At 38.7% G+C, this 18,755-nt stretch overlaps 1 protein-coding gene across 1 annotated transcript; it reads left to right on the top strand.

The window, feature by feature from the left end:
• The first annotated feature begins 5,428 nt into the window (after nt 1-5,428).
• ptger4b (prostaglandin E receptor 4 (subtype EP4) b) lies at nt 5,429-11,937 on the top strand. The gene is made up of 2 exons (XM_084745588.1): nt 5,429-6,625; nt 10,402-11,937. The coding sequence occupies exons 1-2, from the start codon at nt 5,783-5,785 to the stop codon at nt 10,972-10,974; spliced, it is 1,416 nt and encodes a 471-aa protein (XP_084601714.1). The 5' UTR covers nt 5,429-5,782; the 3' UTR covers nt 10,975-11,937.
• Nucleotides 11,938-18,755: the final 6,818 nt, after the last annotated feature.

Raw genomic sequence — 18,755 nt, 5'->3', positions numbered from 1 at the left:
GAAAAAGTTTACAGGATGGGAAGCGGTGGTTAAAAGTTGCTGTTACCACAAGCCAACAAGAACATGATGACGCAGTTGCGTGTTTGTGCGTTTCTAACTGTTGAGTTTGGAAAAACAAAAATAATAGTGCACATTCTGTGGTTCACTTATCTTATTGTCATTTGCAGCTGCAGATCTTAATCTCTTAAAATTTGCAAAAAGCAATAATAGATGTGTTTGCCACACCACAGAAACATCTAATTAACCAGTATATAAAATTAGCTCTGAAAATCATGACAAAAATTAGCATCTTTTTCTGCTCTGAACTGCTGGGAGCTTGGCCGCTCCGCCGTCTCACTGCCAAACACCACTACGACCCGAAAGTGTCCTGAAACACGGGCGCTCCGTCTAACAGCTTTATTGGACATGGCCAGACATGTCTGAGCCACTGGAGCAACAGGATGGTGTTTTTTTCTTCTTCTGTGTCGAGTTGTTGGACCTGAAGTGAGCTGAAATGAACTGCTGGGCTGATCCGGACTGAGAGAGAGTCACTGAGTTACATTCATAAATGACCATTAAGGCTCATTTATGCTCCCTTTATGTATGAAAACAGACATTTATGCTTCAAACAATATAACCATCACTGCCCACATACTTCCACGTCCTTTATTGAGGTTCAGTCCATTTCCGTAAGCTCTCCAAAAATGTGCGGAAGTACGAAATTGATGTGGAGTGCAGACAGTACATCCATATCCACATGCGTGTCTAAAATGAAGCATAAATGAGCCTTTAGGGACAGCGTTGGGTCATTCATGAATGTTTTGTTTGGAAGAACGGATCTGTAAAGTGAACAAAAAGAACTGAATCGCTGCCAGAAATTCTCCGTTTTCAGTCAGTTCACTTGAGCTCTCAGTCAGTTGTCGTGCAGGGTTTCACTCACTGAACTTGCCTCACTCTCAGTGAAACATTACCTGCACAGTGAATGGGAGCCCTGAGTGAGTCACAGTCGTCCTGTTACTCCACACCGTCCATTCCCTTCTCTCTCTCCCCATCATGCCTTCAAGTTATTACAAGGACGTAATACCAGATACGTAATTAATAATTAGGTGTTGTGAAAATATATCTGCTGCGTACATGCACACACACACACCCCGCTACGGTTTTTAAAAGACAACAGCTATAAAGGATACACTCGGAAACATGCGGGTCATTGCTAAATTCTCAGCTTATTGGCTTATCCTTCACAAACAACCACTCTCACTTTATTCAGGGAGCAGATCTAAACCATGTTTCAGTTCGGTGAACTATTTGGCAACAAATCTCTTGAACATTTATTTTAAATGAACTGATTCTAGTCATTTGATGCACTAAAAAGAAGTGCATTTCCCATCACTGGTTAAGGAGAAGGAGGGGAGGAGAGATGGTGTCGTTCGTGGGGTTTACAAAGTGTTGGTGGACCGTGACTCACGTCCGTCCATAAAATGCTTGAACAACAGTTTACTGGTCCAACTCCTCTTATCAGTGCTACATATTGTAATTTCTTGTGTTTTCATCAGCAGATATGTTCTAACATGTACAGTATCTGTTCTGAAGAAAAACTCACTTTTTCCATTACCGAGACTTGAAGACCACATGTTTCATCATCATCATCACATTCTGACTCAGTCCTGACCTCTGAAACTCTGTTAGGTCGCCCACATCCTCAGCTGACATTACAGTTTTTCAGAGGCTGTACTGGGCTCAGTTTCGGTCAGTAAGGGGGACAAATAACACTCTAAAGTTCGGCTACATTTTTGTGAGTTTTTCTTGGGTGTTCCTCAAGGTCTTGGCGTTAACATTGCATTATGGAGGGATTTGAGACCATTTATTAACAATTGCTGAGTGGTCAAAAATGGTTAAACTTTGCACCAAATCTGTGTAATAAATATATCAACTGTGACTACATACATGAGCCATAATTGAGCACAGGAATAACCATCATATCCTTCAATCATAATGTTCTAAGCCCTTATACACTAACTTTTAGTAACAAAACACAACAGTAATTTCAAGTAATTTCAAGAATTAGTTATTAGAATTAAGTAAAAGGAACACTGAGATAAAGAATGATATAAAAAAAAAACTTGATGTTTCTCATTTAGCTTTAAAAATGTTCTTGCTCAACCAAACATTAATGTCAGTGAGGCAGACGATAAGTGTGTGTAGTGCACTGGGATCATTTGGTGAGACAGAAATGTACAGTTGTGTATCGTCAGCATAAAAATGTTAATTAACAAAGCGGTGATTAATGATGTTTCCAAGTGGAAGTATATATGATGGAAACAAACTTGGTTCAAGGAACCATAGTCAATACAATACGTCACACGATCACCTACACTGACAAAAAACTGCCTGTTAAGTCATTTATAACTTTCAGTATTCAGTCTCTGTGCTGTGGTTTGCTCAATAACCAGGTTGGAGCTTTTCTAAAATGCCGTTGTTGGTTAAATGAACAAGCAGCTGATTAAAAACAATTTTCTCTAAATGTTTGCCAAGGAATGGGAGATTAGTAATGGGTCAATGATTGCTAAGCTCTTGGTTTGGTTTCCTGAGGAAAGGTTTAACCACTGAGGTCTGTGGGGAAGATGCCTGAATTAAGAGAGGAATTTATTATACTTGTTGTCTCTTGGGAGAGACTATGTGAGCAGGATTTACATAGCTTGGCTGGGATGGGGTCCAACACACATGTGGAGGACTTCATCCTGCTAATTACTTCTTCCTCTGACATCATCACAAATGATGACATCATAGATGGAGGACTCTGGACAGGAAAATACCAAGGAGTTTCATGATCTGCATTCATAACACTAGTTCTAATTTAAACTATTTTTCTTTTAAAAAATGAAGCAAATTCTTCACAATTGAGTTGAAGAGCTGGGAGCAGGGGAAGGATTTAAAAGACTGTCAACTGTCTAAAAAAATTCACTTTGGGGTTATTTTGATTATCTGAAATAATCTTAGAAAAACTGGTTTGTCTTTCTTTCCTGACTACATTATTGTAAGTTAAAACGTGGTCTTTAAGGGTGTTGAAATCAACATGTAGTTTTGTTTTCCTCCATTGTCTCTCGGCTTTATGACAATTTTGTTCACAGATTTATGACTAGAAAAACTTTACGCAGTGCTGATCTGCATCTCACATTAATCTTCAGGTTTCCAGCTGTCAGATGATATATTTATACCACTTTGAATACATTTTTTACGTTCCACTGCTAAAGAACATCTTGGATTTACATATGTCAATTTGTAGTCTATATCCACAATAAATAATACTAATAAAAAACAGCTGTGTGAAATGAACCATCTGCCTAAAATCTGCAGAATGGATGAAAGAAGACAACAGAAGACTGTTGGCCGACTCACAATGAATCACAGCCATCTTAGGCCATCTTGTTGCTGATTGGACATATTTTTGCAGAGACGTCCAACTTATTTGCAGTCCTGTGTTCCTCGGAACGTTTTCCACACACATGCAGAGTTTGCTCATTCTTACTGCTGTGTTAAGTAGGTTATGTGGTGCAAACTGATCTCTGCGCGACGCGTTTTGAGTGTTATAATTGGATCAATATTACTAATGCATCAGTGAGTAAGCAGTATTTTAGCAATGGAAGTTCTGGTCAAGGTGGAGCTTGTTGTAATTACTTTATGCACTGCTGGGCAATTCCATTTTTAACAGTGCAACAACCACAATATTATAAGACAATACTGGCTGCGAATTAAGTCTTAGAAACTTTATAAAATAAGACAATCTTTAACTGGACCTCCAGAGGGGATACCTGTGTGTTAGAGGAACACAAGGAAGGACAGAATAAAGTACAGCTAAAAAATAAGAATAGAATAAGAAAGAAACTACACTGAGCAACTAATAGTAAATATGCAGTAGCAGTACGCAGTACCAGCTGGCAGATCTAGAGGGGTGGCAGCTCACTAAAAGATGTCTTGTCACCCCAGCTGTGACCCCAGTATTGGACAGTTCTAAAAGTTCAAAATATTTTAATTGTGGCGTGGTGGAAATTTACAAGAGTGAAACTCTGAAGTCCCAATTCAAATGAATGCAGCAAGAGATGACAAACATATAACTTAACAATCTGTTCTGGCCACGTTTAAGGCTAAATGATGGACTTGGACAAACAACTTTTGTTGCACTTGAGCTAACAGTGCAATACCATCTCAAGTGAAAACAAAGCAAGGGAGTTTTCTGCCCCGACATGTTCAGAGTATTTTAACATACATTTGATTCAGATGAACTTGTAGAACTGGATGCACAGTATCTTTAAACAAGAATATATAAGCCCTTATAATATATATTATATAAGGCATATTGTTACACTAGGCCACCAAACCAAACACCAAGAATATCTGTTGTCAGCCTGTTTTCTGAATTATGAAATCTAGACTCCACTATAATTATAGACTAAACTAACTTGATAATGAGGTTTTTTTTTTCAGGAAGCAAATGCATCACAATTTAAAAGGTGATTAGATGTTTTTTTTTATTAGTGAAGTAACTGGAAACTATATTTGTTAAATCATTGTGGTGAAGAAAAAAGTACAAGATTTCTAAAAAAAAAAAAAAAAAAAAAAAAAAAGCAAACATAAAATGTCTCCATACTGCTTGTCTGGCATAATCCAAGTCTCTTACAGCATGCGCAGGTGAACATGGTCCCAAACTGAGGATCTACAGTGAAGATTTAGGCTAAAAACATGGTGTAAATTACATCTTTCAAGTTATGATGGGGCTTTAGGTGACTTGGATTACATCAGACAAGTGGTATGGAGGTATTCTATGTAGTCTTTTCCTGTCTGAAAACTGATCACCATTCACTTCAGTAGTTTCAGAGATTCAACACAGTTTTCCTGTGAAACCCCAGCGGTATTTTGTGGCCTAAAAACTAAACCTGACCTTCAACTGACAGGAGAGTGAGTAGAGAATGACTGGCTTTTCATTTTTTGGTGAACTTTCCCTTTAATGTATAAGGAAAGTTGTTGCAACACTATTAAAAAAAATGAAACAGGCTTATCGCGTTTCGAGAAAATCAGAGGTCAGTGTATAAACTAAACTGACTTGATAATAAGATTTTTTTCAATTTTAAAAACTGATCATGTCTTAATTACTAAGGTAATTGTAGTTGCATAAAATATCATTAAAGGAATATACTCAAGTAATGTACAAGTATCTCTAAGTTGAACATACTTGTGTAAATGTACGCCTACTTACACATTTTTCACCTCTGGCGTTTTTGATTTTATCTAACAGCCTAAGTTTTACGTTACTCCAACGTGTTTGTACGTGCAGACTTCATAAATCCAGTGATTTCGTTCACATCAATCGGCAGTTATGACTCGAGAAGTGACGAGGATGATAAGAGACGCACGTAGCCAGAGCCGCGCACGACTGTGTGTTTGGGGATATTAATGAAGAACTGAAACTGGGAGAGTGCAGCCTCATGCACAACCGCCTTATCCTTCCGACGGCAGCTGCATGCGGCGCTGCGCTGTGTCTCAAACAGCTCACTGGATAACTGAGGTGCAGAGGAGGAGCTGCCGTCAGTGGGCCAAGAAGAAACTTCCCTGTCAGTTGAGAGTGTGACAACAACGTGAAGCGCAGCTCACGGAGTGGGAGCATCGCTCCGGCAGAGTAAACATCTTCAGCCTGTGGATTTCTCGTGTTTTCTCAATGAACTTTGGCGGATTATGAGTTTTAAGTCTGTGCGTAAAAGAGACTTTTGGAAACGATGGATTTGCTTCTTTTTGGAGCACCTGGAGTATGCGTATTCGTGGAAAGTACGAGGGAAGCCTTCGCTTAGTGTGGAACAGTGAAAGAATCCCGGCAGATATGAACTCCACGGAAACAAAGGGGGGGGCGCCCACCATCCCGGCGATTATGTTCATTTTCGGGGTGGTGGGGAATGTCATTGCCATAGTGGTTCTGCGGATATCAAGGAAGGAACAGAAGGAGACGACTTTTTACACACTTGTGTGCGGTCTGGCGGTGACAGACTTGCTGGGCACCCTGCTGGCCAGCCCTGTCACCATCGCCACCTATGTGAAGGGGTCCTGGCCCGGAGGGGAGCCGCTGTGCCAGTACTCTGGCTTCATCCTGCTCTTCTTCTTCTTGGTGCAGCTCAGCATTGTGTTCGCGATGTCAGTGGAGAGATACCTGGCAATAAACCACGCGTACTTCTACAACGAGTACGTGAACCAGAAACTCGCCGCGCTGACTCTTTTTGCCATCTACATTTCCAACATTGGCTTTTGCGCGCTGCCCAGCATGGGGCTCGGTCATGTGACGCGGCAGGAACCCGGCACCTGGTGCTTCATCGACTGGCAGAACAACCGCACGACAGTGGCCACTTTTAACCTGATGTACGCAGGTGTCAACTCAGCCATCGTGCTGGCCACTGTCATATGCAACGTGATGGTGTGCGGGGCTCTGATCCTCATGCACAAACGCTTCATCCGCCGCACGTCTCTGGGCACAGACCAGCGGCGCATCGCGGAGCTCCGGCGCAGACGGAGCTTTGGACGATTGGCTGGAGCAGAGATCCAGATGGTGATTCTGCTTATAGCAACCTCCGCTGTGGTTCTCATCTGCTCCATACCTTTAGTGGTGAGTACTGGAAACAATTACCTGTCACTAATTGTACCGGATGTGTGCGCACAAGTTTGTTTAGGCGTAAATGTCATCAGTGTTTTACTAATTAGCAGAGATTGAAGAAGTAATCAGATCTTGTACCTAAATATAAACTTGACCCCTTGTCTTTTACCTGTAGGAGTATTTCTACACTGTGGTACTGTTACTTTACTGTAAGTGAAACTACAAAAGTATTTGCATCAAAATATGGGGGAGAACGGGGATGGTAGTAACAGCTTTTGTACAAGCTTTGTGCGCAAAAGTTTAATAACTCATAACTCACTTGAAATACATATTTATAAAAAAAAAACAAAAAAAACATATGTCCACTAATTAACAATACAATTGATACAAACAATACAATACAATTGTCTTGCCCTTTACTAAAAAGGGCAAGACGATAATATTAAATTTAATGCAGCAATGGCTGAGATAGTTGTAATTCTGAATAAAAAGGTCATATTAACAATCTCAAATAAAAGCACATCTCAAAGTAATCACATTACTGCTGCAGTGTCTAATGATGTTTAGGGCTGCAACTAACGATTACTTTCATTGTGGACTTATCTCTCGATTATTTTCTCGATGAGTCGATTAGTTGTTTGGTCTATAAAATATCAGGAAATAGTGAAAAATGTTGCTCAGTGTTTCCCAGAGTTCAAGATGACATCCTCAGATAATGTATTTCAGCTTTTGTCTTAAAAAAAATTCCTCATACAGATCAATCGATTACCAAAATAGCTGTCGAATAATTTAATAGTTGCCAACTAATTGATTAATCCTTGTTCAAATTTTTTTAGTTATCAGACATCTTATGCCTTCAAAGTAAGAGTCTGTTTCTGTTTTTGCAGAAGACTAGACAGAAATTCTCATGGTAACTAGGTTGTAATTATTAAAATGTTATTTTTTTAACAGACAAACAAGGTGCTTACATCAGGCCATGTGGCTTGTGGGCCGTTTTAACACCGTGTTACAGTTGCCCCCAATCTTGCAGCCATCACAAAATCTTGTAAGCTAGTTAGTAACACCTGTATTAGCACAGCATTCATGTTTATTTTTAATTAATAATCAAGACATAAAATTGATGTAGGTTTAAATTTGCAGTCATTTCAACTTTAAACAGCAGTAGAAAAATACTTTCCATCCAAAAAATAACTTTCATACTTCAACATCTTTTATTTTGTTGAAAACTTGAGTAAAAAGTATATTTTCCACTGAGATTTGGTGCTGTACACAGCAGCAGAAATTCGAAATACTAAAGTACCTCAAAATTGAACTTAATTACAGTACTTGAATTCTAACTGTTACCTCATGCATTTTCCTCTTCATAGTGATGGAAAGTAACTAAGTATATATATTCATTTACTTTCCACCACTATGAGGAGGAAAATGCATGAGGTAACAGTTAATATTCAAGAAAATCAATCAAAATAGAACCTAATCAAGGTTGAAATTAGATGATTGTGCGCCCTCACAACCGCAAAACAAGTTTAATCTGATGCAGTAAATAAAAAAAACAGACAGCAGATTGTTGATCATTATACTACCTGAACTTTGTGTTCCAGTTTTAGATCACTGTGGTTAGATGACGCATTTCTCTGATGCACATGTGTGATTGTTCACACACCCTGTACAGTCCTTTCACCTTCTTAGAGCTGACTCTCGCGTTGTTTGCAAACAGTCACTGAGAGTTCGCTAGTTGCAGCTCTCATCACCAGACTTAATGTTCCGCCTGACACACAGTGAACGATCAGTGGAGACCGTGAGATTTCCCCATGTGTTGTGTTTGCTCCTGCAGTGCAGAATGACGCACTGCAGACGTTTCTACATGCGCAAGGCCAAAGTCAGTGATCGAATTAAAGGACAGGTGCCCAAGCAAACATTCAGATGTTTTTGTTTTATTGAGATGTTGAGAGTTTTTGCTGCATCCCTCCCGTTCATACTGACCATTAAAGGTCCTTTTCTAACACTGGGGGACCATGGAAGCCCATTTCCAACAATGTGATGAAAACAAAAAATCCTACAAGTCATTAAAATGACAAATAATGACTTAGCAATGCAAAATAATGAGGAAAACTAGACTAACTCTATTATTAAGAGATGCTATGTCATTATTTTTGAGATACTAACTCATTATTTTGATATACTGGGTGATTATTTTAAGATTATGCCTCATTTTTTAAATACAAAGTCATTATTTTGCCAAATTTTCTCATTATTTTGCAATTCAAAGCCATTGTTTTTTTTAAAAAAAGTTACTATCTTGTGATACTAAGTCATCATTTTGAGATACTAAGCCATTATTTTGAAATACCACGTCATTAGTTTGAGATAGAAAGTCACCATTTTGTGATACTGAAATGATTACTATGAGATATCAAGTCATTTTATTATGAAACTTTGAGATGCTAACTCAAATTTTGAGCTATGGCGTCATTATTTCAAAAAATTCCCTCTCTTTATTATGCAGCTCAGCATGAAAACAAGGTCCAGGGAAAAGATTTTCTCTTTTTTTCCCCCTTTTTTTCCTTTACGAAAAAGGCTAACTTTGTAAGATACCCTCTTCCTTCGTCTAACTCAGACTGCAGAAGCCGCACAATAATTTCAGATTAAATTTGGACTTAATTTTTGCACAGAGCAAAACCGGCATTAAGTGAAATGGTGAATCTGTCCTTTAAGGTACTGACTTCTTTAACTGATGAACTGTTGATGTCAAGGCTCTTGTGACTCTGGATTGTGATGGAACATTATTAGACCCTGGGGAAACTCAGTGGCTAAAGGCTCTCTTACAGTATGATGAATGATGGTGAGAAATGTGACTGTTTCTACTGGCCACTCGCCATCTCTTCACCGCTGTGGCTTCACAGCAGTCACATTCAGTGTCTTTTTAGGTCGGACCATCCCATGCCAACTGTGTAGGAATATGTTAAATAAACAGTGGTTTTACTCTTCTAAACAAAGCGGCGGACCAGTTTGTGCTTGTAAAATACACAAGCTCAAATTGTTATAGCCTTTTATGTAACAGCCGAACAACTTATGGATGCCTGTTAAAGGGATAGTTCAGGATATTTAATGTGGGGTTGTAAGAGGCACTTATCGATAGTTTATTACGTAGAGTAGACGGCAGTCGGCACGTCTCCACTTTGGAGAAGCAGAGAGGGGAACCAGCACAGTTTTATTTTCTGTTTAGACAGCCATTATTTAGGTGAAACCACCACTTTCTGTGCCAAATATCACTCTTCAAACTCCATGGGTATAATCATTAACTTTACCCCACAGAACACAGCAGCTGCTGGTCTACCACAGCCTCAATCTGGTGTTTAAAAAAGTCACACAGCACCACAAACAAACTACCAAAGTCAGACAATAACAAAAGCAAACTAACAGTTTGAGGCAGTGGTAGACCAGTAACTTCCATGTTTCATGTAAAATAACTGATTACCTGAAAAGTCTATAACCTACACTGAAACAGATACTAATTTTTTTAAGGTGGCTAAAATACCTTTTGTTGCTAACACTGTCCACAGCAGAACATTGCTTAGGTTCTGTGTTGGTTCCCCTCTCTACTTCTCCAAACTGGGGGTGTGCCGACTACCATCTACTGTAGGTAATACACTGACTGGAGCTATGTACGTCATACAACCCCACTTGAAATAATCCGAACTATCCCTTTAATGTAAACGCAAACTTGAGAATGCTTGCTACGTTCCTAAATGTATTCACCATTGCTGTTTTCTCTTCTGTTCCCTCAGTGGAGGATCTTTGTGAATCAGCTGCTCAGAAACCAGGGAGAAGAGCCTTCGGGGTTGAACAAAGACCTGCTGGCCATCCGCATGGCCTCCATCAACCCCATCTTAGACCCGTGGATCTACATCCTGCTCAGAAAGACAGTGGTCCTCAAGCTGATGGAGAAAATTAAGTGTCTGTTCTGCAAAATGGGCGGCCGGGGACGCAGGAACGGCAGGCAGTTCCGCTGCGCCGATGGCCACCTCAGCTCCTCCATCATCTCTCGGGACTCTCCCTCGCTGGTGTCACGTGAGCTCCAGGAAATGGTGAGCACCTCGCAGACCTTTCTGTACCCGTCTGAGGGAAACTCCAGGAGGTCATTTCAAGCGGGGACCCAGTGCGGCTCGAGCCCGCCAGCTGCACAGACGTTACAGGGCCCCGAGGAGGCGGAGGGGCCTCAGAGGGGGCTTTCACAGACTGATTTAGAGGACGCAGCGCCAGGCAGGCTGCTGAAAGAGCTTCCAATGTGCCCCAAGGACCCTGCGCTACATGTGACCTTCACAGACGAGACTGCAAACATGCAGGAAAAATGCATATGAGAGAGACATGAGAATAAGAGAAAAGCTGAAGACTGAACCATCAACCTGTAGATATCTAGCGGACTGCTAAAGAAAGGATGTATTACTGAAATAAGTAGCCATTATCAATGTATTACTCCTCAGTCATAACTCACCACAAACACCACATCACTAAATATACTTCAGTACAATCACAAGAGTTATATCAACAGATGCATAGAGAACAACGAGGAGCTCTTTTGTTGCACTTTTTGAATTCTGAAACCACTGCGAGGATGTTAGAAATGTTTGTTTTGTAGCATTTTGACAACCTGCACTGTAAAGAACCGATGTTAAAATGTGAACCATGATAATTTATTCTTAGTATGAAACTGTACGTTATTGTCTTCTCTGTGAGAAGGTCCAGATAGTTTGGAGCCATGTTAAATCGGTACAAGATGAATATGTTCTTTTTCTTTTTCTGGTACATTCGCAAACAATTTGGTCAAGCTGGTTGACACAGCAGCTCTAACATCAAAGCTAGAATCACATCACCCCCCACACACACCATTCATAATAAAAGGCAGCTATACTGTGGCTTTTCCACAATATACACACTGGAGGATGTTAGGAGGCTAATGTCTGGATAAAAAAATGCTAATTTAATCTCTCCAGCCCATTAGTTTTTAAGGATCAATCCAATTTCATCTTATTTCACTTTAATGTAATGTCAGTCTTTAGAGTGAAATTAAGAAGTAGAATGAAAATTGAAGACCTAATTAAGTTTCCTGTCTGATACGATTCTTACAGTGGATTTTCTGGTGTAACATGGCATTTAATAGTTGCTTAAAAGATCGATCAAAATGTTTTTTTTTTGTTGTTGAAGCAACAGTCAGTGTCATATTGACCACAAACGGTCGGCTCTCTTGTCAAAAGACCAACGTTGTACCAAACTCATAAATAAACTGAAAATAAAAGTTGATGAATATTCATATAAATTAAGAACTTGTGTCACTCTTTTGCAAGCTGAAACAGGTTATCTCAAAGTTTAGCCTGACAGTGAAGAACATATTGCAAAGTCTGTGTTTGTATGATATTTAACTAAATTTTAAGGCTGCAACTAATGATTATTTTCATTATTGATTAATCTCTGAATCATTTTATTTGATTGGTTGTGTGGTTCATAAAATGCCAGAAAATGGTGAAAAATGTCAATCACGCAGACAGTATTGACATTTGAGAGGCTGAAATTAAAGTATTTGGTCATTTTTCATTAAAAAATGATTCAAAACGATTAATCGATTATCAAAATAATTGGTGATTACTTTAGTATTTGACAACTACTCGATTAATTGGGGAATTGTTGCAGCTGCATTAAAAATGCAGGGTTGGTAGTAGGGATAGGGATAATGTGCAGTGAGTGAGTCATTATTCGTGTTGTAATCTTGCATCACCCTGTTTGGGTTTATTTTGCAATAATGACTCACTGTACATTGTCTCGCTTATTAAACAACTACTTACGTAAAAAGATCAATAATTTGGCACAAATGCTCATTTAAAAATGATTTTATTGATTTAAAAATGATTTTGTGGCTCCTCCAGAGTCTATGATCAGAACTGCGTCCATATTCATAGCAACACTCTGCTAAAGGTGAGGATTTTTTAGAATTTAGAATTATTTTGGGCAGGATTCTGGGCAAAGCAAGACATTTTGAGACATTACTTTGAGCTTTAGGAAATTATACTAAATTTATTTCACTATTTCATTTAATTTTCATGCATTTTAAAGATCAAGTGAGAAAATAATCTGCATATTAATCAAAAATGAAAATAACCACTGAAAATAACTTTTGCCAGACTGCTCCAAAAATTATAGTAACATAAGAATAACATTAGTAAAGTGTTAAATATAAAGTGAAATATAAAATTTAAAGTGTTTAAGGACTAAATGCAAAGAAACAGTGCCTAATAGATGCAGCCGAATCTGCACACAAACTAAACTTCGGTCGAGAAAATCTATTTAACCTGAACGAGGCCTCTGTGAAGCTGAAAATGAAATATTGATCAGTCTTCAATAGAGCGACTTTGATGATGGAACTGAAAGTGATCGCTTGAGGTTAAGGATGTCAGTCACATCTTTATCGATCAAAACAGCTGAACCTGCACGGAAAGAAATGCCCTAATTAACATTACAGAGATGGCTATAACAGACCCCAACTGACATTCAGACCTGACTTTGAATAAATGTCCTGCAATAACATTTATTTTTGCCAGCATGTCACTGTGAGTGCCACACACCTCTCGTCTCGGCGCCGACGGCCGTAGCACATTTCTAACCAGCAGCCGGTTGCCGTGGCATGGCCCCGCTCACCTGCAGACAGATGGTTTCTACACCCCAGAAGACTTCCAGGTCCAACGTGGCTGATATCCAGAGCCTTCCGAGAGCAGTGAACGCCTCCCTCTGAGAACAATATCCCATTAAAGAGAGCTGTGACCTCAGACTGGTGAAATCTGTTAAAGCTGTCGAGTCTCTCGGGAAGCAGGAAATGGTGATTGACAAAACAGTTGTGATAGGATTTTAACAGAGGGCGAAAAAGGAAAAATGATTCTTCTTGGAAACCCTCTTTCTTCACCTCATCAGCTAACGCCAGTAACACACTACAGCATATGTGACAGGCTGTTTTAGACATTTAAAACGCCTGTGAAAACAGTCAGCTGTCAGAAAATGCCACTCAAAAAAGCAGTGAGTGTTCATGATGTGACCTTTTAGCACAGGCATCGAGAGCAATGGAGAATTTCAGGAAATGATCCATATGAAAAATGAAAACTATACAATTATATCTGGGCTAATTATATCAGGGTTCATTTTAGGGCTGATCCAGATAATAAAGGTCATTTTCCAGCTTGTCAGTGCGCAAAAACGTAATTATTTGACATGGTGTTGTATGAGGTACTCATTGTATTACCTACAGTAGATGCTGGTCGGCACACCCTCGGGTTTTTAGAGGCAGAGAGGATAAGCAACAAACTGCTGTGGACAGGGTCAGCAACAAAATGCATTTTTGCCTCTGAACAAAAAGGTCTACCTAAAAAAAATCAACGTAAGTTTAAGTGTACACTAGTTTTAGGATATTTTCATAGCTTTACTTTGCCATCAGACAGAGTTTTCTGAGAGGAAAATGCTGTTATATGAGTCAAATAGCGCTCTCTTCAAACCAACCAAACTCCCTAAGCTAAATCATTAATTTTGCCTCATGGTAGTGGAACCTCATGGTCTACTGCTGCATCCATCTCTTACTTTGTTTTTTGTTATTTTGTGCTCTAAAAGGATAGTTCAGATTCATCAAAGTCACAAAATAACACAAACAAACCAGAAGATTGAGGCAGCAGTACAGCAGCAACTCCTGTGTTCTGTGAGGTAAAATGACTGATTTTTCCTATGGAGTCTGGTTGGTGTGGAAAGAGCGATACTTAGCTTATGTAAGGGTGGTTTCCTGTCAGAAAAGGCTGTGTCACTGCAAAGTAAAGCAGTGGAAATATTCTAAATATAGCACACACTTTAACTGATATAGGTGGGCCTTTTTTAAGTTGCTAAAATGCCTTTTTTGTTGCTGCTACGTCTATTAACTGGAGTGCTGACTGGCATCTACTGCAACTAATACACTGACTGGATAAGCACCTCATACAATCCCACTTTAAATTATGTGATCTCACTCTTTTAGAGATTAAATGACTGTAACAACCTATTTTCTGGCTCATAAAACCTTGTGTGTTTTTCTTTATCTTTATTCTTTCGTCTTTATCATAACTTTAAGACAGACCACACCAGTGTTTCTGTCTATTCTGAACTCAGACCAGACTAGAACAAGTTTTAAGTTTAAATAAACTGAGGCAAACCATGAACTGCCTCTAAAAACATTTTTTCTACATTTTAAATTTTACTGTGCAGCCCAAAATTGAGGCTTTTATTGTTGTTGCTGTTGTTGTTAAAAAGAAAAAGGTCAACATACTCTGATTGCAGGTTCTCAAATGTTAATATTTTCTGTTTTCTTTAGTCATCTATGACAGTAAAATGAATTAGACCCTGACTAGTATATTGCTCGGAGGATATTATCAGCCTGATATTGGCGTAGCACAGCTCTAGCAGATTGCAGACTGTATTTTGGTTTGCAGCATCTTATGCATATTTGATCTCTTTACTCAAGTTGTTCTATTTGTGGTTTGTTTTATTTATAGTTACTTATATTATTTTGGATTTTGGGCCACTGTCAAAACAAGACATTTCCTTTCCCAAAGATTCGGCAAACACTGATCAGCATTGTTCACCAATTTCGTACTCTTCAGTCTGACTTTATTTTGCCGGAGGACAAAAGACAACAAAAGATTAAAGTTCCATGTTCTAGCGTTAAGGGGAAATAAAGCTGTTAACTTGTATACTAAGGGTTACCATTAAATACTAAATTGTTGTTCATGTTTATGTCAAACACACAAACAACTGTACGGTAGATGGAGTAGGGCTGGTTAAATTTTGAATTTTCAGCAATCCAGTTTTCTTTCTTTGTCTTTGTAATGCTCTATGTGCCAAGAAAGCAGCAGTTGGGCCACACACATACTGTACATATGTATTTAACCTAAACTCACTTGGCACACCTTGATTACACACAGGTGACCTACATTCATCTCATTCTGTACCTTGCGAGACAAACGCTGCACTGGAAATGATTTGGGTGTGTCACAGGCAACAGTGCAATTACTTTTGCAATCATGTTTTTTTGTTTTATATGTGTATTTAATTTAAATCTATTTGTAAAGAGTTGTTTTCTTTGTCTCTGTCATATAGATCTGCTTTCAAAATTAAGGTCAGGTATCAGTCAGTTGTTTTTCTGTGCAGTTTGCATTACATTTTTGCAGTCATCTGTGCATTTCACAAGAAGATTCTTACATTTTATTACATTAAAAAAATGTGGTCCTGATATTTACTGAACAGAAACCCTAATCATTGCTGTATGTTTGGCCTGCCAGTGGTGATGAATGGACCTCCAGTGGCCCTTTTATAGAAACTCAATTATTTCTATATTTACACTGCCCTATAAAGCTCAGGAGAACCAACTAATAGAGAAGTGAGACTGAAAATGACATTTCTTTTATCTTCGTTTCCACTGAAATTAACTGTAAAGAAAAACTGTGAGCTCTTACAGTATGACTTTAGACCAGTGAGTCATCTCTGTATGGTTACACAATGATGAAATACACAATAAAAGTTATGTAACACGTTAGCCAAATCTTGCAAAGGTGTGAGTGCTGCTGCATGATTTCTTGCTTTTTAGAGCACCTTCAGACCTCCATTAGGATCTTGATAAGCAGCTGCAGTCTGTGTCACTGGCCGTCTGGCAAACCAGATGGAGACGCATCACTCACTAAACCGGGTAGCTGAAGAAGTCAAAATCTACATAGTGTATGTGAAGGTACCATTACTGCTGAAAAATATGCATGCAGGATTTGGAGCAACACATGCTGCCATTCAGATGTCTTCTTCAGCTTTTTTAAGCAAGACAAATTCTGCATGTGTTACAAAAACATGACTTTGTAGTTTAATTAAAAATTTTTTGGCACATTATGAAGCGTAAAATATGAAAGCGGAGACCCTGGAATGCTGAGCAACTGAAGTCATATATCACTTTCACAACTTCAACAATTATTGTCCTCAATTACCAAACGCTTACCGAGTGTTGTTAGAAGAAACAGTGATGTAACACGGAGGAAAATATGCTCCTGCGCCAACTTTCTTGAGACGTATCGCAGCCTAAAACTAACTATGTTTCATCTAAACTAATTTTCATCTGCAGTCCTTTGGCCCTCGTCACAAATAAAACATCCACATAGAGAGAGAACAGCTTTAAACAAACTGTGTGAGCAAGACAACACATCTAACACACACTAACACACAGGAGAAGTTCAGACACACAATACACACCATTTCAGACTACACAGTATTGTATGCTATTAAAAGTATGCCTTTTGATTTTTCCGTTGGAACTAATAAACATACAGACACACAGAAAGACAGATCGACAAACAGGTTAAACCTTTTTTTAAATTTATTTTAAATTTTATGTCTTAGTCTGGAAATCGGACAAATCTGCCAAGCATGTTTTCATTTGCTCTCCCATGAAAATGGCAAAACTTGACAAAAGATAGGAGACCGGAGCAAGATGGTGGCAGTGTCACACGCTCTTTAAAAACATCTCCTAATAACTGGACTGCTCATCTGCTCCACATCACAGAGCCGCGAACAAGACTTTTGCTTACTAATCATTATAATGGTGACATTTGGTTCAACCTCGGAACAATTTTGCAAAAATCTTGCACCTCATGTCCAGAAGACATTAAATCCCCAATGAAAGAAAACTGCAGGAATGACACATTTTTATTCATGTTTATTACAACTTGCTGAGCATGCATGCTTATTCAGCAACAACCTGTTTCACAAATACAGACACACACACACACAGAAAACTTTACAGGTCATTAACGCTGACTATCAGACTTGCCTTGCTTGATAAAGTCATTTACCATTTTAATTTTTCTGTGTTTTTTAGCCAAGACAGGGAACTATTTCATTCTGTTAAATCTCTGCCAGCTCTCTGTCTTTATTTGTGTTCATATACCTTAATCCGGGAGGATACTAAACTCAGAGAGATTCAATTCAATGTACTTTAGAAGCAAACAGCATTAACACAATAGTTTAATTGCTTTTCTTAATTAACGTGTTAGCAGCTTTTCATTGCTTCATCTGCAGGATAATTAGTGTGACTGGAGATTAAGTTTTCCTTCTTTATTTGTGCATTTAAGTAAATGGAGTCCAAATTTTAGAAACAATCCCAAATGAAAAGGCTGCTAATTTAATTTTCATGGACTCTATCAAGTGGAAGTAGACTAATGTAACCACAGAGTACACTGGCTATTAGCTAAAAGTGTTACTGGGCTATTCAGAGGAAACAGTCTTGTGGAATTTTACAATAAATGTCCACAGTAAGATTAAACAGAATTTAATCTGAATTCCAAAATAGTTAGGAGGCTGTGTAAAAATGTAAATAAAGACAAAATGCAATGATTTGCAAATTCTTTTTGACCTATATTTAATTGCATACAGTACAAAGACCTATTTTATGACATTTCATATTTATGTAAACATATTTTATGTTCAAACTGATAAACTTTGTAAACCTACACTCATTCTGAATTTTATGCCTGCAACATATTCCAAAAAAGTTGGGATAGGATCAACATAAGACCAGGAAAGTTGCGGAAGGTCCAAAAAACGGCTGTTTGTTGGTAGCTGGTAACAAGTTGTGAGCACAAACAAACATGGCGCAAGTTTTTTTTTGTGAGAAACTATGTGGGGAAATGTCAGAGAAATCAACACTGAATGACCTTTCACCCATCAGGCGGCACTGCATTAAAAAACAACGCAGCTGTATGAAGGTTATTATATGGGCTCAGGAACACTTCAAAAATACAGTTTGATGCTACATCTACAAATGCAAGTTAGGATTCTGTCACATCTGTAAAGGCCCCATTAATGCTGAAAGATACATACAGGTTTTGGAGCAACATATGCTGTCGTCCAGAGACGTCCCTGCTGAGACGATGCCAAGACACATTCTACATGTTAAAACGGCATGGCTTTGTAGTAAAAACAAAACTGCCTGCAGTCAGTTCAGACCCGTCTCCCATTGACAATGTGTGGTGCATTATGAAGAAACCCTTGACTGTTGAGCAACTGAAGTCCTAAATCAAGCAAGACTGGGAAAATATTTCAC

The sequence above is a fragment of the Lutjanus erythropterus genome, chromosome 20, assembly GCF_056507025.1.
Source record: "Lutjanus erythropterus isolate fLutEry1 chromosome 20, fLutEry1.hap2, whole genome shotgun sequence".
Taxonomy (NCBI): domain Eukaryota; kingdom Metazoa; phylum Chordata; class Actinopteri; order Lutjaniformes; family Lutjanidae; genus Lutjanus; species Lutjanus erythropterus.
This window is presented reverse-complemented; position numbering and strand designations above follow the sequence as displayed.

Excerpts from the sequence above, each read along its gene's own strand:
- ptger4b (XM_084745588.1), top strand. The coding sequence starts at position 5,783 with ATGCGTATTCGTGGAAAGTACGAGGGAAGCCTTCGCTTAGTGTGGAAC. Across the intron at positions 6,626-10,401 it reads TCTGCTCCATACCTTTAGTG|TGGAGGATCTTTGTGAATCA; the intron begins GTGAGTACTGGA and ends CTGTTCCCTCAG.